Source organism: Phaethon aethereus, assembly GCF_964289735.1.
Source record: "Phaethon aethereus genome assembly, chromosome: 2".
Taxonomy (NCBI): Eukaryota; Metazoa; Chordata; class Aves; order Phaethontiformes; family Phaethontidae; genus Phaethon; species Phaethon aethereus.
In genome coordinates this window covers 24,261,529-24,287,353 of record NC_138582.1, presented here as the reverse complement: position 1 = coordinate 24,287,353, position 25,825 = coordinate 24,261,529, and the positions used below count along the sequence as shown (strand labels likewise).

General features: G+C 39.6%; 1 protein-coding gene across 1 annotated transcript; it reads right to left on the bottom strand.

Moving 5' to 3' along the window:
* YWHAZ (tyrosine 3-monooxygenase/tryptophan 5-monooxygenase activation protein zeta) lies at window positions 1–25,825 on the bottom strand (the record flags this gene model as incomplete). Its single annotated transcript, XM_082014638.1, has 5 exons — window positions 25,529–25,825; window positions 8,711–8,834; window positions 4,849–5,012; window positions 4,662–4,757; window positions 1–60 (listed from the first exon to the last, which is right to left on the bottom strand). The coding sequence occupies exons 1-5, from the start codon at window positions 25,820–25,822 to the stop codon at window positions 1–3; spliced, it is 738 nt and encodes a 245-aa protein (XP_081870764.1). The 5' UTR covers window positions 25,823–25,825.

Genomic DNA, 25,825 nt, shown 5'->3' with positions numbered 1-25,825 from the left:
TTAATTCTCCCCTCCTTCTCCTGCTTCGGCTTCATCTCCTTGGGTATCCGATGTCCACAACTGTTTGGGAAAGAAAACAGAGTAAAGTACGTAAGATATGAACATTTATGACTAATAATTAATAAGGAATTATTAGAAAGAAATCCCACTCCTTAAATAATAATTTTGGCAGAGGTCCTACTAAGCACCATGGGGAAAAAAGCACACATTAACATTAATATATTTCTTGGCTATTACAAAACGGAAATCTAGTCCTAGGTGACCCAACCCTACACTACCTTCAATGAGGAAGTTCATGATCAGTCAAAACCAGAGTCTCATATCCAACAAGGCTCACTAAAATACAATTACAAGTAGGCAAGAATCAGACCTACAGGACAGATGCATGAGAATCAGGAACTAACAATACTTGGTTTCCTGTGGATTTGTGCCTTCTCTTCCAATGAGCTTTATGCATTTTTCTGAAAGAAGAGCTTCAGTAAAGGTCTCCCTCCGCATCCAACATTATAGTGAACGCTACCTTTTCTTCAGAACAGGCATCTGAAGTGTTTTGGTTTTCTAAAAACAAAAACATTTCACTGAAATCTCTATCCCTTGGCTCTATTCAGTCAGTTGTGCCCCCTTCAGCAACTTTTGGAACACAGAGCTTCCAAATTTGGAGGGCAGGGTAAGGAGGGAAGAAAATCAGCTTATTTTCAGCTCCAGAAAATCATGCTAAGAAGCAATATATCAAGATTAAATACCAACTAAGGAAACTAAGCATCAGTTCCAGAGCAACACCCAGGGCAAAGAAATTATTTTGTGAACCAAATATTTCACCATGCTGACTGCTTCCAAACTATTACCAGCCCAGTATGATTTGTAATCTCTCACTCTATGGAGTTATAGCAGCATTAACTGGATCCTTCACGCTCTGTAGCATAAGGTGGTAAAACCTAAGAACAACTAATTCTCTTTCTACCCACGCTAAGGTCTCACAAGATGCTAAAAAATAAAATAATCCATCATCAGAAGCATTTTATCTTTTCCAGGAGTACAAGACAATAGAGAAACTTGCACAAGACCAGTAGCCTTGTTCTTGCTCTGAACATAATACACAGTATCTGCACTAAATGTTCTTTGCTGAGGCATTAAGCAACAAGTTAGTTTACTGGAGACAACAGCACACTCATCAGTTTCCAGCCCCCTGCACTATATTCTATACTACATTATGAGAATACTATGTTATTCTCAATTTCAGTGCTATTCTTACACAGAACAGTTAGTAAGAACAGTTTTCTTAGAATTCTATCAGAGGTTTCCATCCTAAATCCTCACCTCTATAGAGTATCTACAGATATGAACATATACATACCTTTACTCATTAAATAAAAAGGGCCTGACTGGTATGAAAGGAGAATTGCCAATTAAGAGCAGAGTTTAACGAATCTGCTGGGGAAAACAACACCCTTAGGGGGAAGGGATGCCTTTTTTGTTTGTTTGTTTTAAAGAAAAAACAATTTCATAACAGAACAAAAGAAGGAATTATCTAGCAACCCCAGTAAAACAGATTTTGACTTGATATATTAAACACACTCTGAAGACTTCTCTACCTTCCGTTCCCGCAGAGAATGAACACAGACTCTTCTTCAGCCATACAAGACTCAAAATGAATCAACAACTGACGAAACCGTTCCTGCACATAACTGATCAACATGCTGAATCACTGTCAAAAGCCTTTGTAACAGACATGCATAACTAGCAAAACAGAACGTTTTTATATTTATGAAATTGGCTGCTGTCTTTGTCAGTCACACATCAAAACTTATTTTTTACCTCAAGAAGTTGTGGAAAACCATCAATGCACTCGTACAGGTCACGCTACGCATTTAAGGCAAGACATATCATCCTTTCAAGAATATGGAATCCTGCAGCTGTCAACAGCTTTCTCCCTTATAATGGAAAGCCCACATCAATTAACAGGCCTACTACTGTAATTCACTCGCTATGGTAGCTCAGTTCAACTTCCGCTCTTGTACAAAACAATTCGCTTTCCAACTGGTATGACAAGCTTTACATTATTTTTACTGGGAAGCTAGCAATTCAAGTCAGCTTCTATTCTCTATGTCAATACCACTCAGAGGACAGCTCTTGAGCAATCTCACTCAAGGGGACAGCACACACAGACACTGAGAGCAATGCCAACCCTGTATCTGTCTCCATTACAGAGGTTGAGAAATCTCTTCCATTTCTTTTGTAAGCAACAGCTGGAACAATCACAAGTAGTTTTTCCAGTAGTGTTAAGTTGCCATTCTAACGGAAAAGGTTCCAAGGAACAGGGAAATAAAGCGCTGGAAACAAAAGCAGAAAATATGGCAACTCCAATTTTATGCAACTGTACAACTTCACTTCCAGTTATGTTACAGAATCACAGAATCACTAGGTTGGAAAGGACCTTCAAGATCATCAAGTCCAACCATTAATCCAGCACCACCATGTCCCCTAAACCATGTCCTGAAGCACCACATCCACACGTTTTTTGAACATTTCCAGAGATGGCGACTCCACCACCTCCCTGGGCAGCCTGTTCCAATGCCTGACCACCCTCTCAGTGAAGAAATTTTTCCTAATATCCAATCTAAACCTCCCCTGGCGCAACTTGAGGCCATTTCCTCTTGTCCTATCACTAGTTACTTGGGAGAAGAGACCAACACCCTCGTCGCCACAACCCCCTTTCAGGTAGTTGTAGAGAGCGATAAGGTCTCCCCTCAGCCTCCTCTTCTCCAGACTAAACAACCCCAGTTCCCTCAGCCGCTCCTCATAAGACTTGTGCTCCAGACCCCTCACCAGCTTCGTTGCCCTTCTCTGGACACGCTCCAGCACCTCAACATCCTTCTTGTAGTGAGGGGCCCAAAACTGAACACAGGATTCAAGCTGCGGCCTCACCAGTGCCGAGTACAGGGGCACAATCACTTCCCTGCTCCTGCTAGCCACACTATTCCTGATACAGGCCAGGACGCTGTTGGCCTTCTTGGCCACCTGGGCACACTGCTGGCTCATGTTCAGCCGGCTGTCAACCAGCACCCCCAGGTCCCTTTCCGCCGGGCTGCTCTCCAGCCACTCCTCCCCAAGCCTGTAGCGTTGCATGGGGTTGTTGTGGCCAAAGTGCAGGACCCTGCACTTGGCCTTATTAAACCTCATACAGTTGGCCTCTGCCCATCGATCCAGCCTGTCCACATCCCTCTGCAGAGCCCTCCTATCCTCCAGCAGATCAACACTCCCACCCAGCTCGGTGTCATCTGCAAACTTACTGAGGGAGCACTCAATTCCCTCATCCAGATCATCAATAAAGATATTGAACAAGACTGGCCCCAGAACCGAGCCCTGGGGAACACCGCTTGTGACTGGCCGCCAGCCGGATTTAACGCCGTGCACCACAACTCTCTGGACTCAGCCATCCAGCCAGTTCCTCACCCAGCGAAGACTAAACCCATCTAAGCCACAAGCCGCCAGTTTCTCCAGGAGAATGCTGTGGGAGACGCTGTCAAAGGCTTTACTAAAGTCCAGGTAGACAACGTCCACAGTCTTTCCCTCATCCACTAAGCGGGTCACCTGGTCATAGAAGGAGATCAGGTTGGTCAAGCAGGACCTGCCTTTCATGAACCCATGCTGGCTGGGCCTGAGCCCTTGGTTGTCCTGCAGATGCCCTGCGAGCACTCTCAAGACCAACCGCTCCATAATCTTCCCTGGTACAGAGGTCAGGCTGACAGGCCTGTAGTTCCCAGGATGTTAAAAGAAGCCTAGCTATTTTGTAAATGTCTCTGATACCAGATGCACAGAATGTGAACAAGGGGTTACATCTGGCAACAAGAGGTGCTTTTTATTTTTTCAGTTCTGGCTTGCAGCTCTCCCTTCCCCCACAAAGACCAGGGAGTGAAGTATGCCATTAATGACACTATTGCATGTTTGCTTACATTCACTGTTTCATTTATTTTAGATGTTTATCTTTGCCAGTTTTAAAGTTCAAAGCAGGTTAAAAAAAACCCCCATGCACAAGATGAAGATGTTGATTACTCTGACAGAGCAACACAATCTTGATCCATAACTTACACCACAGACAGCTATGAGTCCAAGGAAAAAAAGAATTAAGACAGTTGTTTTATGGCTGCCATGGAAATAGCCTGGCTAGCACCAATTCCAATTTCAGCTTTACCAAAATTAAAACCAAACAAAACCCCCCTAAACAACAGGCCCTTAAATGTACTTGCTAGCTTTGTTTGTAGTTCTCATGTAGGACCTACTCCTTGCACATGCAATCACACAGAATAAGCTGTATGAAATTTGACATAAATTTTGAAGAGGCAAATGCAACTGTATTCTCAAACGCTGTTCAACAAAAAATAGCAGCTTTGCTAGTCACAGTCCAAACTATGTCACTTAAGCTAAATTCCTTGCATAAGAAAACTGAAAAATTTGGTCAATTTGTCATGTCAGAAAACCATGTTAATTAGCATGCAGACTGGGCAGGAGAAAAAGATGTAGCTCAGAAACAGGATGTATTGTAAACCCATCTGGAAGTGAATGACAAACACAGCTCCACAGCCAGGAATGAACAGGACAACTTTGAGTGCCATGAAGAGCAATCCCATTACCAACAACAAGCAAACTTGAATGATACTCACTGTCAAGTTGTCTCTCAGTAACTGCATTATTAGCGTGCTGTCTTTGTATGACTCTTCACTTAATGTATCAAGTTCAGCAATTGCTTCATCAAAAGCCTGGTGTTATAAAAACAAACAACTCCATTGGCCAGGTGACAAAAGGTCATGCAAATAATACAAATGGAATTGCCCCTTCTCTTAGACTTACCGTTTTTGCAAGGGAACAGGCTTTCTCCGGGGAATTAAGAATCTCATAATAAAACACGGAGAAGTTTAGAGCCAGACCTAATCTGATAGGATGTGTTGGCTGCATCTCCTTTTTACTGATTTCAAAAGCTTCTTGATAAGCTTGTTGTGATTGCTCCACTATCCCTTTGGGGAAAAAACAAAACACACACAAAAACCACAAGTAAGTAATTCACATACTGTATTCAGACATACAATGAGGACTGTGTTCATGCTTGCATGAACAAATACGTTAGAGTGAATGCCTGTGAATGAGCACTTTACCTAACAAGTCGTTATGTTACGAAGATTTCACTGAATTACATTTTTAAATTATTCAAAAAAAAGAAAGTTGTCATTGACCAAATCACAGGTTTGGTCACACTCACTCTCCCTGCCACCCTGTGACTACTTCTATTTACAAATGTTTGCAGTTTTGTAGTGCTTAGGAATATAAAACCCACCACCTATATGAAAAGGTACAAAAATTGAAGTTTTAACTACACCGAGGTTTGATATATTACCACAATTTCAATGTCTTTAAACACTACAAAGCATTATAGATCCACATTTTAGTCACAGAAAACACTGATGACCTTTGCCTATCATACCAAACTCTTTCAGTAAAAGTCATCTATGTATCCCCATTCAAATTGCTTGGCAAAGATAGTGTGGTATACCTCAAGCCAAATTAAATATATATATTTAAAAGCTTCCAACACAGTTCCATTCCCAAAGCAGATATAGAAAGCATTTTAACCAAAGTTTATAGGTACTAGAATGTTTAAGTTAGAAGTAAGGGAGAAAAATTAATCATTGGTCTCTTTTTCACCATTCTCTTAATTGGTTCAATTATAAATGCTTGGTGGAAAAAAAACAACTGTATTGTTTATACTAAGATTGAAGAGCTCAACAACTCTCTGCACTTGAATTTATGAGCAGACTATGCCTGCACAAGTCAGAGATTATGGCCCAACACAGCCGACAAGCTGGACTATGCCCTTGACGACTGCAGGAGGCAAGAGACGTGCTAGACACTGAGCACAAAGGGATCATTGTTCCTGCACTCTCCAAGACTGTTAATAGCGTCTGAGAAAAAGGTGGGCAGGAAGTCATTCAATTCGGATGCAAAAGGATTCCAATCCTAAGATTTCTGGATCAAATCAGAAATGCATCCAGCATGATCTCTGCAACAGCACCTGTCATGTATTCAAAAATAAAGAATGGAATTTTAGGCTAAGGACTCAAAAGTACATCAGTATTTAAGTCAGAAGTACTCAAAGTCTGAGAATAACTCAATACCAATACTCAGGATGTTTATGCAATCTCTATTTGTTCACGTTTATGTAGTCACAAAAATTAAAGCAGCATATCATCCTCTTCAACATGGAAGAGGGATGACACTCACTGCACAGTTATTCAACACTTTGTCCTCTCTATGCTTATTGCTAATAATGGGAGTGCTTAAAAAAAAGTCAGACAACTGCCACAAAGCCTTGAAAGCAACCAGAAGTTGGTACACTATGGTTGAGAAGAACCAGGTTTATTCTAAGTTCAATTTAGAAATAGTGAAGTGTTTTATTCATAATGGAAGAGCCTTAAAAAATGACACTGTTCATGAAAGGCAGAACAAGCAGCATGAAAAACAAGTAACTTCAAGGAATGAAGCTGAGCATTTTATTTTCAATATAAGAAAGGCCTGTTTTTTCTCCTCATTTGAGAAAATACAGTTACCTTTTGAGCAGTGATTTGGGGAACTTAGTGCAAAATTTTATATATCCTATTAATTTTTAAATCAGTCACCCAGTATAAAAAAAGTTGCAATATTTTTAACCTTGAATTCTTCAGATAAAGTGTTACACAGTTCCAAAGTTCAAGGCTAAAATAATAGGGTGAGGTACTTGCTTGACATTCCTGCCCACTAGATTGCTATAAGAAAACCCCAGCCAATAAAATAAACAATCTGGTTTATGAAGATGAAAATCCAATTCCTAGAGTTGGGAGTTTTGTACTGTTGCTGTATTTACTGCAAAAGGCTGAAAGAATACTGTCCAACTAAATGGCCACTATTTCCCAAACAATAATTATCAACTGCTCTTCAAGGTCACACACAGCATACAGGAAAAGCCTGTGAGTTGAAACATGGAGTGGGGGTGGAGAAAAAAGAAATCTTAATTTTAGGAGCCATAGCAACTATGAGCTAGACAGGCTTTCAAAAAATTTTCTTCATCTGGAAACACACTGAAAACTGCTCAGCCAGGAGTCCGGGTTAAATAAAAATGACTTCAAAACCACTTTAAAGATTTTCACAGTCTAATTGTAGAATCTGTGACTTAATCCTCAACTGAAAAAGAAACTTTTGGACTCGAAATACTGTACCTTCTATGCATGTGAATAGAGATTACTAAAAGAAAAGTATAATTACTCTCTGTACAGTAACAGATCTAAGTACTGGTTATGCATGCAATTCTGCCGCCACCAAGACTGGGTCAGTCTGCACGCAGTAAAACATCAGAAGTCAAATTAAGCCCTATTATATGAAGTCTTACTATCTTTATGCAACTCCCTATTATCCAGCATGCTGGGGAAACTGGACTACCCTATGTAATGTGGTATAACACATATGCCAAAAAGCTAAAGCAGACACATCTATGCCCTTAAAATTGTTCCAAGTCTGTCTCATCTCTATACCAAACAGCCTAGTTTCTGTGAAGTTGCAGACAATTTTCTATGCCATACTGTGAGAGCTTATTAGCTTGAGCAGCAACAAGGCCACAGGGGCACCACACGATCAACAGCACCACAAGGAACCTAATTAAGTCCTACAAAAGGGCAGAGTCCTGCTGACCATAAGCCACAGAGCCGAACGGTTCTTCAATAATCCCCGAGGATCCCAAGTCCACACATTCGGATCGTCTGTGTGCTCCCAAGCATCCCATACTTCTGCAGACTGAGTGCAGACTAAATTAAGTCTGCAAGAAAACCACCCAGGACTAGCAGAAGTTACTAGATTGGGCTCTGTGCTGAAGTGCGCTGCTCTTCAGGGCATGCTGCCACCAGTCCTAAACTGGCTCCAGGAAACAGCTTAGTGCAGTTTGCAACAAGCTGTATCTAAACATAATGTGTTGTTCTGAATTGGGGGGTCACTCTGCATAGAGTCAGCATGTTGTTAGGGTGTTTCTTCAGCTATGGCAGGTAAGCCACCTAATATAGGGAGAGGCTTATATTAACTAAATTTAGGTGAAGTCCACCTACCTGCAATTATAAGCTGCTTACATGAAGACACAAGAAACTTGAGGATATAAAAAAAAAACATTTGAACATTAAACTACCATGGTTATGGAAGAAATTTTCCTAACAGTAAGATTAGTTTTATCAATCCTTTTCTTCTCCAGGTGGTTTCTAGTCTCTCTGCTCACTGAACCTATGTAGACTTTTAGTATTCTGTAGAAACGCAGGAGAAATAGCACGAGTAAGACTTCAAAAAACTACAACACTTCGTCCCCCAACAAAGAGGTAAAAACCCAATACACAGCCAGGCAGAAGATGCATAAACCTGTACTTCAGTGATAAACCAGATGCATGAATCCTTAAGCTGGACTTGATTTCAAGATTTTGTGACTAAACATCTGTTCCCTGCTTCAAACGGCAGAGGTACATGGAAATTTTCATAACTCATTTGAAAGCCAACGACCTACGATTTTTCTTCAGAAAACAGGAAGCCTCTTACTCAAGAAATTTATAGAACTTACAGATCAGAATTATTCTGAAGTTAGAGTCATGTCACCACCCCACCAAAAGCAATCTAATTTGACAATATTTAGCCACAAGCTAACATACAATACCTTTCTTGTCATCTCCAGCAGCGACCTCAGCCAAGTAACGGTAGTAGTCTCCTTTCATTTTCAAATAGAAAACCTTACTTTCTGCTTGTGAAGCATTAGGAATCAAGAACTTTTCCAACAGAGACTAAAAGAAAAACAAAGAACACAGTGTTTCGATCATACATACTTTTACAGCACACTGAAACAACAATTCAAGTATACAACAATCTATTTGAAAGTCAAGACAGCTTTACTTTTTGCCTATTGTCTTCACATCCTACGTAGCATATTCAGCTAAGGAGAACGTGTTCTGGATCACAACTCTAGGTACAAAAAGGAACGCTGCATGCTGTGACTTGATGTGGAGAAGAAGGCTATGTTAATTTAGCAGATTAGTCTTGTATGACCAAAGGAAGGGTTTCTATAACCTGTTTTACAGTACCCTGACAGAAATAAGGTAATCCAAAGAGTCTGGGCAGAGGGTATACAATGGAAGAAAGTCTGCATCCACAGAAAATAATAAAAGGATTTTAAGTATCACCTGCCAAATCAGACCCAAATATCTTATATACACAGGCAACAAGTAAGCCTTGTTAACCTCGTTCCCATTAACTGGAATACTGTACTGGCACTGCCAGCAAGAAAGCTCAAGGTGAACCTGGATTCTTGCATTTCCAGACAGCTGACAATCTGACAGTCAGCTGTGTAGCACTGAAAAGGATTATCTATTTGACTTTATGTGCTGCCCTAATAGGTGTCTCCAGCTCTCTGGAGTCACTCCATCAAACCTTCTCTGTGGGCTGCCAGTGAAGACCAGGTTTTTCCAGATTATTCTAACTTATTAAATTAACATAACAAGTTCCCAGCTGCAGCAGTCACGTAGTTTAGCAAGAGTTCTATTATGATGAAAAGACAAAAAGGAAAAAAAAAAAATCACTAACTCCAACACATTTAGTCAAATTAAGGTACAAGCTTGTCAAATTTCCTGATATTGAGGGCATAAAGTCAGACTTTGAAAGAAAAGCCAATTATTTAAAGGCCAGAAAAACTGCAGAAGTGCTCCTGAATAATCAAAATTAAATCAGAAGCTGTTACATATACTTTGCTAAGGCTATGTAGCAAACAATTTTTAAAAGAGGTTTTAGTAAAATTTTTGGGTGTGTCTCTTCCCCTGTAAATTAGATGGGTGACATTTCAGTTTTGCCTTACTGTTTTTAGCTCATATTTCCAGTGACACCACAGAAATGGACAATCTAATTCAGTTCCAACCCACAGAATGACGGCTGCTTTACAGTACCTCCCTCTAGCTAGTGCCCTGCAGGTTAAGTGAGTATCTTACACTACGTACACCTGGGATAAGCATACCCTGAATATGGTTGGCTATAACCACTGTACTGTGACACAGGTACCCGTGGTACCTACTCTGCTTAACAGGCCAATTGACATAAAGCTACAGAAAACTGTTTGTAATTCACAGAAAGAGCAAGAGGAACAAAAAATTCACAGGAAGAAGAGTGAAAAAGTTTAATTTAAAAAAATTAAAAAACCCAACCAAAGTACTGCTAATTTGTTTATATAAATCATGACTGTTTATCCTAGTAGCCTCAACCTTGTGTGAAACCCTTCAAAATGAAGTGACCTACTATGGCAGCTTGCTCTCATTTGGATCTCGGCAGATAGGGTACTGAAGAAGTCCATCCAACAGAAACCAAAATCAGACAAGGTTCAGCTATGCCTACGCTCCAATGAGATAAAAATCTGTTAGCGGACTTTCTTTATTGGCTTCAACATAATGGAAGGTATTTATTCAATCATCTTTACTATTAGGCAATTCCAGTATCGTGAGAGTTGGTATATAGCTTCATTCTATAACCACACCAGGAGACATCGAAAAATACTGCATGCCCTTGCTTCCCATCTGAACGACAACAAAGGAAACATAAACAAGTCGGTGGCAGCAGCAGTATTTTTATGGAGCCAGGCAAATGGGGTGCTGAGCTGCCTCATGCCAAGGGCACCCTTCTGGAGGGCATACCACTATGCGAGGAGAAGGGTTCAGAGCCACCTCTGCCCCAGGGCGTCTGGAACGAAGCAGAAGGCTGTAAGGTATATGGCTCACACACTTCAGCTCTCTGTAACTCCTTACGCACTCTGTTCTCATCATTAGAGAACTTCAAGATTCACAGCTATGACATTTTTCATCAGTGCCAAGAAACTCCGACTTCAATGACAACTGAAGGTTCCCAGCTACTGAGAATAAGGCCCCTTATTAGTTTTTCTCTGTAGGACTGCAATTAAGTCAGGACTGCAATTAATTGTGTCAGTCCACACCTACCCTTCTGCCACCATGGGGAGTTACCATCCTTCTGTACCCTCCATTAATTGGTCAGACCAAAATATTGTCAATGATTCTAGAAACAGAAATTATTCATTATACACACAGAAGGTTGTTCAATTAAGAAGTACAGCTCTGCTCACCCCCATAGCAGCAACCAAGCCTCCAGACCTAAACAAATGAAGTAAAGTTGTTTGCAAACACCTAACTGAACGGGTGAATTGCACCAGCAGACAGAGAAGAGGGAAGACTACTGACTGAGGAAGTCATCCTAATCAGATAGATACAAGCAGGGCAACAGCAGCTCGGACAGTGCATGAACCTTGTATTGAAAAAAAGTTTTAAACCCATGTCAAATTTAGAAGACTGACAAACTAAGAAAATCCCTTTGTATAGCTATTCATAGACCACAGCCTATGCAAAGAGGCTCTGACTCTGAGACTGCACTGGTAGCTCTGCTCATATCTGGATGAAAGACTCTATTCTATACAAGCAACACGTAGGACTGGTAGGCCACATATCTTTGTGAGAATTTTATTTATGCCAAATACTTCATAAACAGCAACAACAAAACCTGAAAGCAGATTAACATTTAAAAGCTAGCATATGAAACTACTGAAAGGAGATCTCTCCCCTATTATTTATCTAGTACTATATATTCAGTTTCTCCTGTTTGTACCAGTCTTCTTATTTCAGGATGTATTTTCTTTTACTGGCAAAGTAAACACTCCTTTAAAGTTAGCCTGAAGATTCAGAGTACACTGGTTTATCCTAGCGAGTGTCTGTGAAAGCCACAATCTGCATGGAGCTGGTATGGCTACAGAAAGCCATACAAAGGAAACCAGTAAAACTACTGACCTTTTAGAGTTCAGTTACAGAAAATAAGATAAAATGTTAGGCATAATGAAAGGCATAACCAATCTAACACTTTGTTATCTGGTCATGGGGAATACTGTGGGTTTTGTTGTTGGTTTTTTTAAATAGCTTTAACTGCAAGGCTTCTCTGTTTTTTCAACAAGGAGGAATATCTTGATATTTAAGTCCTATTGGTGGGTTCTGTTTGTCTAAAGCAGAAGAAACAGAAATAAGGACTGTTTTGATAGTACCACTGATATAGTCCTACCTTCCCTCTCCTTTACCAGTTGATATGACAGTCGTTATCAGTATAGAGCTGATTATCATATGGGCCCCTGAAGTGCTAACAGCTAATTCAGGACTGGACCAATGAGCTGATATGTAATTACTAACTTTGTTAGGTGATCGGCATCACTGCAATGCATAGAACACCCTGACAACTGAAGTCCCTACAGCATGGGTATATTATAGCTACCTGGTACGTAGCGCTAAGCCTTCATGTGTGTTCATGACATTATCATAGAATCATAAAGGTTGGAAAAGACCTTTAAGATCATCAAGTCCAACCGTCAACACATTCCTGCTATCATGCTAAATTGCCATCCATTTTTCATATATACTAATATGCACTAACTACAATTCTACAGGCAGTTAATTACAGTGTCTCAATCGGAATCTGGTAGGAACAGCTTTTTACACAAAACCAAAACACCACTCCCTGCCTCCCAAACCCCACAACTACTCAGCTGTAATTGTCAGAGCTTTTAATTTGACGGCAAGAATCTAACTGCTGTGAAACAAACCATAGCACTGTAGTCAATCAGGCAGATGCAGCAGCATCTTCAGAGCACTTTTCAGCCAAAACCTGTAACAGCTTGTATAAGTGCTTCTAATACTTTTCATAGCAAAGTCATACACAGTCTTTCCAGAAAGACTTAATGGAAAATTGTTAATTTAAAAAAAAAAAAGAAACGCATGTACTAAATTTGAATATCAACTCTTACTAGTATGCTGGCCATTAAAAGATCAGGCTTCAACACCTCACATCTGCAACTGTGATTACAACTAAGTTAACAGCCTTCTGGTACTCTGGACTGGGACAGACAGCACATTCCAACTCAAGAGATGTCAGCTCTGCTCACACATACCATAGATAAAAAAAAATCTCATAAATTTGGTACGTTCCCCCACCCCCAGCAAGTACACACCAGAGAAAAGTCTTTGTCTCCAAAGACGTAACAGAGGCTGCCTCCACGCAGCTTTATTATTCTACTGGCAAACTTCAATCCTGTCTTATTTTAAACACTAAACTGGTTAAGAGATCCACTTTCTTCATTCTTACACGTTCTTTTGCCAGAGCAGGACACAGTCTGATGGCAACATTAAGCACAATGTGTTTTGACCCTATTTTGATGAAAGGCTCTACAGACTTGTTCATGTAGTTTTGCAACATAAAGCCTGAAAGGTAAGAGTTATCAGACTCAGTTAGGAGTGTGAAGGAAGGACAAGAAGTAGTAAATCTCTGTAACAAAAACCAACACCCAACCCTCTACAAAAAGTCTGCCTGCTTCTTACTGCAAGTTGCCATGCTTCAGTTTGTCAAGTTGTGGCAAGACCTTCAGTTGGAGACAGGAAGCCAACCCATAAAGACTTGAACAGTCCTTTCCTGACACTTGAAGCTTAAAACTACCCTTCTTTTAAAACCATGTCCTTACATATTTGCCAAATGACTTATGTGGCCCAAAAGATGTTCCCAAATTCATCATAAAGAGCATTAAAATCAATGCCTCAGTATTGCCTTGTTGCTTATATTTCTGTGCATATTTCCCTTTATTAAAGGCTTGGTCTCAGTACATGTTATTGCCTGGGAACTTTAGATAATTATTAATGCACTGGAGGATTGCATCAACAGCTCAATTTTCTATTTAAGATACTTCCCACCTGACAAACAGGTCATAAGGTTAAAGTCACCAGATTATTGTAAATGAGCAGTTAAAGTACTGAGATCAAGGAACTTTGTTTTTAAATAGCAAAAATTAATTATTAAGGTACATTGTTGAGTAAAAACTCTCAACTATTGGAGAAACAAAAAGATATTGCTCTTGCACAAAAGTACTAAGCTGCAGAATGGCAAAAATCCAAGATAATACTGTTTAAATTAGCCAGTGTTTATCAGTGTATCAGTTTTGCTCAGAGCTAACAAGGCAGGCCTTCTGTTTTCATGCAGTATTGAAAGTCACCTGACATAGTTATGACATTATTTCTAGTTTTGAAGATAAATTACACAGGAGTATTAGCTGAACGTTAACTCACTTGTCATCTATGTGTGGTGTATGGCATATGGATGAAGAATACATGGAAGAACTCATCGTTTTTTAAATTCGTGGAAGACATGAAAGAAACATCTCTTAAGTTCAGCCTGAAAACCTACTTCTTTGACATTTCACACTAACTGACAATGGCTTAACATTTTCATCATGTAAGGAGCATGCCACTATCTTTCTCCAAGACATTACAAGAACACAGGAGAGATTGAATTCTGTGATTCTGTACTGGCTGACAGGATTCTTCTGTGTACTAACCTACATGCAACACTGCCCAAAAGGGGATGCCATTAGAAAAATAAAGCAAGTAAGAAAATAGCATGTCTCTGTTAGCTTCCATCAATACCTCGGGACTTCCTGAGCCAGATGTGGTTTCCCTGAATGTAGTAACCTTCAACAGGTTTCCCACACACATCCCTCACACACATTCCTCACACTTGTCCAAACTCTCCTTAGGTCAACATAACCTTAATACCCACAATACACTATGAAGGAGGAGCTGGAGATACTTGACTACCTGCACATAAGACGGTGTTACTTTTGTCGTAAAGCTACTTCCCAGTTTCATTAAAAAAAAGTTTAGTTGATAAAAGCACTGGTACTCAAGTAGGTATTTCTTTTAGATGACTATCAGATAATTTCAGATTATTTGAAGAGTTTCAGTACCATTTCCAAACATGAATCAAAAGCCCCCACTGCACTTGCACACCATCCAGGTAGCTATTTACTTTACAAAGGAAGATGATGAGCAGGGAAGGAAGGAAAAATAAGAAAGATGTGATGCGTGTTAAGAAAAGGGACATCCAGCTGAAGCACTGTGTTAGAACAAGCAATAAAATTACAGTCTATCAAATCTTGAGATTCAGCTTTCCAGCTGCATCAAGATACACTTACCAACTGCAACCCAGAGAGTACCAAGCTCCCCGTGTGTTCCTGTGCTCCTAGGGCAACAACCCTTCCTTTGAGGCAGGAGACACAATACTATCCAGACCACCGTTACAACGTTTTCTTGCTGTTTTCTGACTACCTGCACAGCTGAGCAAGAGTATTTTAAAGAATTACACCTATAAAATATCAGGTGTCCTTGGGTAGGCATTCAAAAATACTGATTCAGATCACTGCGGCACACTTTTGTTAAGCTGCTCTTTTACAAGTTTCTACTTTGATGACAAAGTTATTAAAGTAGGCCACCTATGTTGGACAAATTCAAGACACCTATCATTCCCATAAAAACCTAGCATGTGATTTTCCATGCATGTGTTTTCTTCCTCAGCACCAGAGTTAGGAAAGTTACTCGGACTATAAAACAACATGTGCAATTAGCTGCACTGCACAGCTTGGCACACACACTACAAAGGGTTTAACCAAATCATTTGTGGCCAATAGAAATTTTATTTACACATATCTCTCTGAATTGTTGGAGGAAAATGACAAATATTTGTATTTTTAAGGGGAATATTTTTAGATAATCCCTTCCCAAACCGAGACTTTTTAGAGACAGGCTCATTATGCTGCTTCTGATTACAGTTCTACCCAGAGCTCAGGATCAGGGCTCTGCAACTGCTGCCTCATGGGTGACCTCCAACCCTCTTCAGGGAAAACCAAAAGGACTGTTCTGCTGTCAGCCTTCTACTCTGGCCAAAAGCAAAGCCTCTTGTTTAGTTAGCTACAGATTTATACATACTCATTTGCTCACTAGAACAGGAATACAAGAAAATCTGTCAAATACTAGCGGCTGCTGTGGCACTGGAGACCTCTGTGGTAAAACATCTGCTGAAGAAGGAGACAAGCCTGCTGCCTGTTCTCAGCACCAGTTATTCTCTCTTACCATCAAATTGGCTGCCCACACAAACAGACAGTAGCAGAAGTTTGAAAAAGGTGAGAAGAAAAGCCTGGCTGGAAGAGACGAGGTGAGAATGATGAGCCTGAGTAGGGGAGAAATTCAGTATTTGGGACAAAGAACCTCAGGGGGCAGGGAGGCATTCGATTGTGGAGTTCATGCAACAGTGGGAAATGTGTCACGCATAGGGACACCAGGGATTGATAAGAGCAGAGAAGAGGTACACTTGGTTAGCAGCTTTGCTGTCATCCATCTGGTGAAGATCTAGAAAGGGAAAAAAATGGAGGAAACGAGGCCTAAGTAATGCGAGCGTAACTGAAAAAAAAAATTAACTAAAGGACTAATGCAGAAAAGGGAATCCTGCATAACAAAAAGAATGGCAAGAAATTTTAGCTTATTAAAAAAATGCTACTAGAACAGTCTAAATGTGTTTCTTTAGAAAAGAGAACAAAAGCAGCATCACATATGGGCAGGTGGAGGAAAACATGGGAGAAAAGTATGACACCCAGAAAAATCATCTTCATGCTGACACATAATGCTGGGGGATAGAACTAAGTCAGTAAGAAGTACATATATGCACTAAAACACCTACAAGGTGCTTAGAGGGAAGATATGGCGCATACAGACGGACACACCATTGGTCTGCATAAACAGAAGAGGATGGGAGGTGAGGCAATGAGGAGCAACATCTCATTCCACACTTTCGCAGCCATATACATAGCTCTCCTTGCAGATCTATCCTCCCCAACTTAGAGTATCATGCCCCTCACTACCTTGTTCCTTCTACCACTTCGCTTTCCAATATGCATTTATGGCAAGGGAAGCAAGTGTGCTTAATATCAGGATACAATCTTTGAGATTATTCTATGAATCATAGAATATCTCGAATTGTAAGGGACACACCCATAAGGATCAGTGAATCCAACTCCCTGCTCCTTGTGGGACTACCTAAAACTAAACCATATGTTCGAAAGCGTCATCCAGAGGCTCCTTCAATTCTGACAGGCTTGGTGCTGTGACCACTTCCCAGCCAATGAAGAACCTTTTCCCAGTGTCCCATCTGAACCTCCCCTGGTGCAGCTTCATTCCACTTCCTCGTGTCCTATGGCTGGTCACCAGAGAGAGGAGATCAGCACCTCCTCCTCCGCTGCCCCCCCTGCCCTGTGACAAAGTTGTAGACTGCGATGAGGTCACCCCTCAAAAGACTTTAAGTCCTTCATGCTAATCATTACAGGTTTTTACGAAAGTATGCTCAACAACACGTAACAGTGAAGGAACCAATTTCTGATGTACAGGCAAAAATACCTCTCCAGTTTAGTAACCATCTCAGAGTACTCATATGAAAGGCAGCAGCTAATTAAGATATTTAATAGAAAAATAATTAGGATGAAAGTATTTAATTTTTTTGAGGCATTGCAATAGACATTATCACACAAAACTGTTTCCCCTGAGGATCAAAGCCAATATGCAATTTTTACTTTTTTTTTCTTTTTGCATCACCTCATTAATTCATTTCTTGAATATTGGGGACTTGCAACAAAACAGAATGGTGTCAAATGCATCAATTATTATTTTCTGAAGAAACAGAACATCTTCTGAGAAGTCTGAAATAATACAAAACTGAAACCAATTGAGTTGGATGAGAATTTCTGCTAGACAGGTAGGTCTTAAGCGATAGCTATTGTGGCTTTACTCTGAACCAGATCATGTTCTGGCTGTCTTAAGACTCTACAGTTTTGGTCTCTGAAGAAATGCTACTAAAATCCCCCATAAACATGATGTAATGCTTTTTATCCTTGATAAGAAACAAAAGTAGGAACAATTTATCTTTAGCAGCTTGCACTCCAAGCAGATCTGAAACCTCCTAAAGTAGACTATGTATTTGTTAGGAGCTCATTATAGCATACAATGTTAATGAAAGTATTTTATTAGCAAAAATGTCATTTTAGCAATGTAAGCCTACTCTGCACTAGGCAAATCTGATCAGTCAGAGATCAGATTCCTATTGTTAAATATTTTGTTACCTGCAAAATCAAAGGGTAACAACGTCCAGAAGAAAACACAGACAAGCCACAACTGCTCCCTACCTCATTTGAGCTGCATTAAATCTGATCAAAAAAATTAAGAATTTACTGTTCATGTCAGCAGCAGCACCACTTATTATTCCTTCTCATTAGAAGAGGCATTGCCAATCTTCTGTCAGACTTCAAGAAAAATAAGCAACTAGGCAAGAGCTGACATTTAGTAAAAAAAAAAAAACAAGTTAAAGAAATAATCACAATCTTAATGCTCTTCTATCAGCTTTAATAGCACAAGCTTTCCCAAACTATTTCAAAATGGTAGTCAACCACTGCCTGAATGGACAATTAATTTCACATTCAGAGCCAGGAGCCTTTGCCTACAGCAAAGAACAAGTAAAGAGTTTGAGAAGCTGTTTCAGAAACACTTCTGTCAAGTGCATGGTAACAAGACAGAAGTTTCTAGATAAAACCAGAGATAGTGTGGCATCTGTTTATATAGATGTACAGAGATAACGCACTAACTCTGCTCATATTATAAATTTTGTATTTCTACCACTTAGCGCTTTCAACAGGCACAGTAAAAGCTGGTATCTTAACAATGCAGCGTTTTTACTCTTAGCATTCTAAGTAACGAACCAGTGAAACAAACACACTCGGCAGCTTCACAATATTACAAGTACATGCAATGAAGTTCTTGCTTTAACAGCACGGAAGAAGAGTATCTGTCATAGGTGACTAAACTGATCAACTTACTTTGTTTTGCAGCTTAGAACTGCATATTAGCAATAAGTGCATAATGTACTTGAACACTGAAGGTTCCTGTCAAATAAAGCAAGTTGTTACTTGGTACTTATACTGTTCAAAAGCATCCAGGTACATTCGTTTGGTTGGTTTTGTGTTGGGTTTTTTTTTTTTAATCAAAGCATCATTAAACATTAATGCCAAGTGAAATTAATACAATAAACTATTGGTTATAGTAAAGATTTGATCTTTATTGATGGATCCAATAAATGCAAGCATATTTATATACACGTATCTATACATATAGATAGATGTATATTTGTATATACATACATGTGTGTGCACATAGCTAACATAAGGATCAGAGGTAACTGCATATTTAAATATTTTTTTGCATTTATGCAGGGTACCTTAGTTGATTTTATGATAAATACGTGCTTTAAGCACATGTATCAACATTATGGATGCACTTCTTGCTAAGATTAATAAGTACTAGCTCACCTTTGCTTATACAGCCCAACCATCAGTAAATTACTTATATGTGCAGGAATCTAAAATCCCTTCGAACATGAAGTGAAGTTTCATTCATTTACAAAGAATTAAACAAACAACATAGAATAAATAAAAGCCAACACAAGTCATCTCATATTTGAGCTGATCCATTAATGATGTTTTAATTCTCTAAGATTCAACAGTTTTTCAACAGTTTACTTAAAAAAAAAAAAGACCATTTGCTTAAAAAAAAAATAAAGGAAATTGCTCTAGTTTAGGCAGTGCTTTCACTGCAAGAAAAAAGGAAAAACTAAAAACCCAACAGCCAAAAAAAACCCCAACCTGAAGAGGTATAGCTACAACCAGGGAAGCGATTAAAGTATTAACAAAACTAAATCATGAGGTTGATGCAAATTGCCTCAGCCTCCTACCTTCAATATATGTGAGCAATTATACCAGCCAAACCCTAACTGAAAAAACTAGACTTGGAGAGTTAATCAAAAGCTTAAATTATAACCACCCTGGGAAGTTAGTAAACCATGGCTACATTTCACTCTGCAATACATAAAAGTTCACTCAGAGCAGCATTAGTGAACCAGAGGTACTTGCATATTTTCACATACACCACTAGCACGTGACCAATTTACCACCTTTTAATACAAATTTTAACAACTTGAGATGACATCTGGAATTCTATGTCCAGGTTTGGGCTCCACAGTACAAGAGACATGGATATACTGAAGCGAGTCCAGTGGAGGCCACCAGCATGATTACAGGGCTGGAGCACACAATGTACAAGGCAAGGCTGAGAGAGATGGGTTTCTTCAGCCTGGAGAAGACCAACAGATCTTAGTGCTGTGTACAGCTGCCTAGAGGAGATGAAGCCAGACTCATCAGGCTCTGGAGGTCCACAGTGAAATCATGAGAGGCAGCAGGCAAATTGGAACATGAGAAATTCTGATTACATACAAGGACTTTTGAATTTTTTTTTTCCCTTTTAACCATAAATATGACCAAATATCATGACAGGCTGGACAGAGAGGTTGTGGAATCTCCATTGTTGAAGATATTAAAAATTTGACTAACAAGGCCTTGAGCAACGTGATCTAACTGGTTCTGTTCTGAGCAGAGTTGAACTAAATGACCTCCCTTCCAACCTAAATTATTCACTCCTAGATTTCAACAAATCAACCACTCTGCTGCTGTGATTGACATTCTGCAAATAGAAGTTTCTACAAATGCCTCCCCTTCTTTTCCAAAAATATCAAATAAAGGACACAGATCTCAAAGACAGAAACAAAGTGCAGTCAAAAATAGAAAGTTAAGCAAGACTGAAAGAGTCACAAACTAAAAGGTAGCAACTTTCAGTCAGAACACTGAATTTTTGGTTACTATCAGGTATTTAATGGCATTGAAGGTTGTATGGTATAGTCAGTCACTTGAGCTCATAAGCAATCTACTCATCTGCTTGTTAGCCCCACTCATAGGTTAGCTGTGCTCTTTGACCGTCACGAGGACACATTCAGCACACAGTGGTTGACTTAAAAAACACACACACAAAACTCTCATAAATGTACACATCAAAAAGCATGTGGCTTCCTACAGGAGAGGACTAAACTTCCTAATCCTGTCATTAAGAATTAGTGCAGAAACAAGTTTTTTACATGTTAACATAGTAACCCATTACATGTTTGCAGGCAACTAGAAAATAGTCCCACAACAATTTGAGTACAATAGCAATAGGCATTGATTCTATGGTATGTTCTTTAAAAAGCCATTTAGATGCATTCTGAATGGAATTACGCTCTGTTCCCCCCAGAGAACTGCAGCCCCATGACAGATTACTACACCTTCTCCTACCCCCCCACCCCCCAAACAACATACCCATGAAAGAATCACAAACTCAAAGTCACTTAGTTGAGATTTAACTGCACCTTCTGTTCTCATTCCAATTACCACTTCTAAAAAGTGAAGCATCCATAACAAGTGCAAAGAAATCTAAATAGTGTAAGCATACATGGAGTACCATTTTACGTTTCTGAGCATGGTTAGGAAGAAATAACATGGCGAAGATAGCAAACAATTCATCTTATTGAACAGCACCATTAACCTGCAGCTTTTCTGGCAGGGAGGGAGTAAGGAAAAAGTGCTGTGTAGCACCTATGTGCAACAGTAACTCCAGAATGCTAAAGGGCAGCCAAGGCTTCAGGAAGCTCTCTAGACCTTTAAGGGCAACAACCAACAGGGAAAAGAAACAGTGAAACAAGAGTGCTTGGGCACTGCAAGCAAAGAGATTTACTCAAGGTACGACTTGTGGGGGAGTTTGGGAGAGGGAGAGACATCACCCAGAAGACTAGGCACGAGCGAAAAACATGGGAAGGGTCATACACAGTACACTTGGGAGGACATGCAGGGGACTAGCTGCTGCATGTGCCAGCCTAGGGAAGAGAGTGTAACTGTCTAGAATTACACTCATATTAAAGCAAAGATAGCCAGGTCATGTTTTAAATGACTAGCTTACATTTAGCTCATGACAGAGACTGCCTGAAAGCTACTGGTAGTTTAGAGCTCCTGAGAACTTCTAACACACAAGCAGAATCAGATGTTAGCTATTCAAAGATCTCTCCATACATGCTTCTCTGTACTTCAGAATCCTCATTAGCTGAAAAATTCATCTTACTACAGATTTAATTTGAACCACTTCAGTTACAGCTCTGTTTCCCATTAACAGCAAAAAGCATTTTGAAGAAAATCCACACGTGTTCAATTAACAACAATATTTATTATGGAAATTACAAATAAAAGATCGTTATACTAGTATTTTAGACAGACTCTCCCTTCTACTATAGAAAGTGAAACCGGATGTGAAGCACACACTTAGCTAACATGAAGATAAGTACTTAACAAAAAGCTTAATTTCCTGTATCAATATGAAATTTATGAGGCTGGAAATTTTCTATTATAGTCAAGTACATTTAAGATGCTCGAGTATAGCAATGTACTTCCTTCCTCACACACACTGTATTATCCTTGAAGAATTTGGAAATTCAGTCTTTATTGTTCTAGTGCAAGGAGCTTGTACTATCCACAATGTGTCACAATTATTTGCAGTGCATCAGCACTACCAGACCAACTCCAAATTAGAGTCAGTTATACTACACCTGAATACAGTCCAATGTATATCTGTCAGAATTGGTGCTGGACCAAGAGATTTTAGGTGTCTCTCTTGTGCAGCAGCACTCTGAGGCTGCAGCAAACAAGAGGACAAGTTCAGCTGTTTGCAGAGCTGTAGAGCAGGTTCAAGTGAGGGAAGATTTAGGAAGTGGCAAGGATGTAGAAGCTGGCTTTTCTTTGTGCAAGGTCAGTGTAAAGAAGAAACCGTCAGACCTGACCCCATAACCACTAAAATATTTATCACTGAGTTTAATAGCTATGAAACAAGAAAAAAAAAGTCCAGCATTAATTGCTCTTATTCACTCTATGTTAGTGGAAGAGCTGGGAACAGAACTCGGGCACAGTTTAGTATACTCCGCATCTACTGGATTAGAGGAGCTATTTCTTCCAATCCACTAGTAATTTGATTCCAACAAATGAGGGAAGGGAGCGAGAAGCTGCAGAGGAGCCAGCTTTGGCTACATTCTGCTAGTCACAAACACATTCTCTTAATTGGTTTCCTCCCTTCAACACTGAAGTTAGGACACCAGCCACTTCCACACTCAGCTGTGATGTAACACCCCAGGGTATTAAATATTACTTAAGAGCCTAGCAAGCAATTGAAGACACAACAACAGCTCAAACAGATTCAGAGTCTTAATAAAAGACACAAAAGCTTCTGAGCTGTTTTTGTACTGTAATTGATAAAGCTCGTGACTTGAAAGATTTGAAAGTTTGTTAACACTTCAGGTCTTGCTAACGGCATACTTCACACCAATCAAGACTTGGTAAGCCTTGGTTTTCACTTCTGTGAACAGTCAGAGACTAGATTATGCTGTATAAAAGCTAGAGGATCTTCCAAAAAAAAAACAAAACAAAAAACACACCAAAAACCAAACACACACCCAAACCTAGTTCTGTGTTTGCATGTAGCATTGTGCAGACTCCTGTTCATAAAAAACAACTAAAGATGTTACCACAATTCTTTTTTTTTTTTCCCTCTGTTAAAGCAAAGTGGATGTCAAATAAAGCAATATGGTCAGTGATGTTTCTAGGTGAGTAAGAATGTATGTGAACAGGATATTCCAACAAAGAAAACAAGAATATGTTTTAAAATATAATTCTTCAATGCAATTAGCAATGTCAAATCTAGTGCATGCCATTTGAAGGCATTTTTAAATCCTATCCCTTGAATAATAAAAAAAAAGGTTTCATTTTTTCCTTTTAAACCTGAGTCTAAAAAAGTGGTTTTGTTACTGCTAATCACTGCCTAAGGCGTTGTTTCTTCTGGACAGCAATTTTTACTTAGTCTATTAAGAAAAACTGGACTGGCAACACTGGAGATTAGTAAGACATTAGCTTCCTAAAAGTAGTAACATGTCAAAGAATATTAGTTTCTTTGAATAATGTATGTATCTCTCGTTAAACACAGAGAAATCCGAGACAATTTTGAGACTCAGAAGATCTAACAAGATTCCCCACCCCTCCCAGATACTTTAGCTGCTGCAGCAAATTCAAAAGCTGGTTTTTGTTTTAGTTTTTGTATTTAGCATGCACAATAAAAGCTAGTTTCACCTCAACCTGGTTTCCATTATAAGAAAGATAATTGCAAGCACTAAGTTCTTCTAAAAGGGGGTTTCTAAGCCAAATGACTTAATTAAAATGATTTCCTAAACCCAAACGTAGTTTACAAGAGAATTTCAGATCACTCTGAACTGAAAACATCCCCCCCACCGAGGACTTTCCCGTTAATAAAATAAATTCAAAAAAGAAACATCAAGAAATTAGAACACCAGATTTGGATCCTATTTCCCTGGCTTAAATCGGTAACCCACCACTTAACAACACAAGAACTAGTAAATACGTTCTTTCCTCTGTGTAAGTTTGGCATTTCCATTTTCATAGTGGAAGTTTAAGAGCTATCCTTAAACAAGATAACAAAACATACAAAACTGGGTGTGTTACAATAACCATGGAAGCCAGCCTAAACTGGAAGCCAAGACTGAGAGTTAGCCATGCCAATTCTTGCACACCCTTGGAGAACCAGTCTTCTAGAAGCGATCACCACCCCATGTCATTTAGTTACCTTTACACAGCAAGCAAAATTTACGTTACTTGCTCGTTGATCTTAACTTTTGTTTGACATCAGATCTTCAAGCACATATTCGGCTATTGTAACACCTCCCTCATATCACATGTTATTCTGTCACCTCCCAGGTACAGCATCCCTCGTCACATATGGGATGACACACCAGCAGGGTCCACAGTCCAGGGGACAATTCTATTACTGAGAGTAACATCTACCTCACAAGTGGTCACAGATCAGGCCATCCGTTAACCATGTGCTCTCTGAAGCACCACAGGTGTATGCAGTTGAAAAAACCTGATAATCTGGAGTATGCATTTGGAAGAGGATCAGATTTCACAAACCAGTCTCCTAACAAAAAGATAGGGTCATTTGCCAGATACTTGCACATTTTATCATAACTACAAGCCACAGAAAACATCTAATTTGAACACCCTTTTAGTCTGCTACTAAGAAATTTAAGTTTAAGAGGGTATCACAGCATTTCTACTGCCTCTTCCTGCAGACAGTTTTCTGCATGGCTGAGTCATAACTAACATTACATCATCTTACCCAGGGAGGGGCACAATTTCCGTAGAGTAAGAACTACCTCTTACAACTACAGCAGCATATTAAAGTTGCAGAAATCAAAGCGATCCAGGATACAAATACTGCACTGAGGGGGGGAAGGGCAGAGGAGAAAACCCCAAACTAAACCTGTATCTAGTTCAGTCTCAAAGAAATACATTGACTTTCCATACCTATTACTTTATATACAATAATGTTTCAACGTGTCTCCAAATTCTCTAGCATGTAACTATGATGACTTGTATATCAATAGTCAATACACTAGAAGGAAAGAAGAGTCAGAGGTTTTTTTTAAACCTTGTCCTTCAGAAACAGCATAGGAGACCACAGCTTTACCGGCAGGCTAGAAGTAGTCCCTATGGGCCCAGCACCATTTACCCTGCAACTCTAAGTAAAAATGGATCAACAGTTTCATTATTTCTCACCAGCACATCATTGCAGATGTCTCTTAGCTCAGTCTCAATTTTCTCTCTGTATTCTCGAGCCATCTGCTGTTTTTTCTCAGCGCCTTCCGTCTTTTGTTCAATACTTGAGACGACTCTCCAAGATGACCTACGGGCTCCTACAACATTTTTATAGGCAACAGAGAGAAGATTCCTCTCTTCGTTGGACAACTCAGCTCCTTGCTCAGTCACAGACTTCATGCAACTTGCCATGTCATCATATCTTTCAGCCTGCTCAGCCAGTTTGGCCTTCTGCACCAGCTCATTTTTATCCATGCT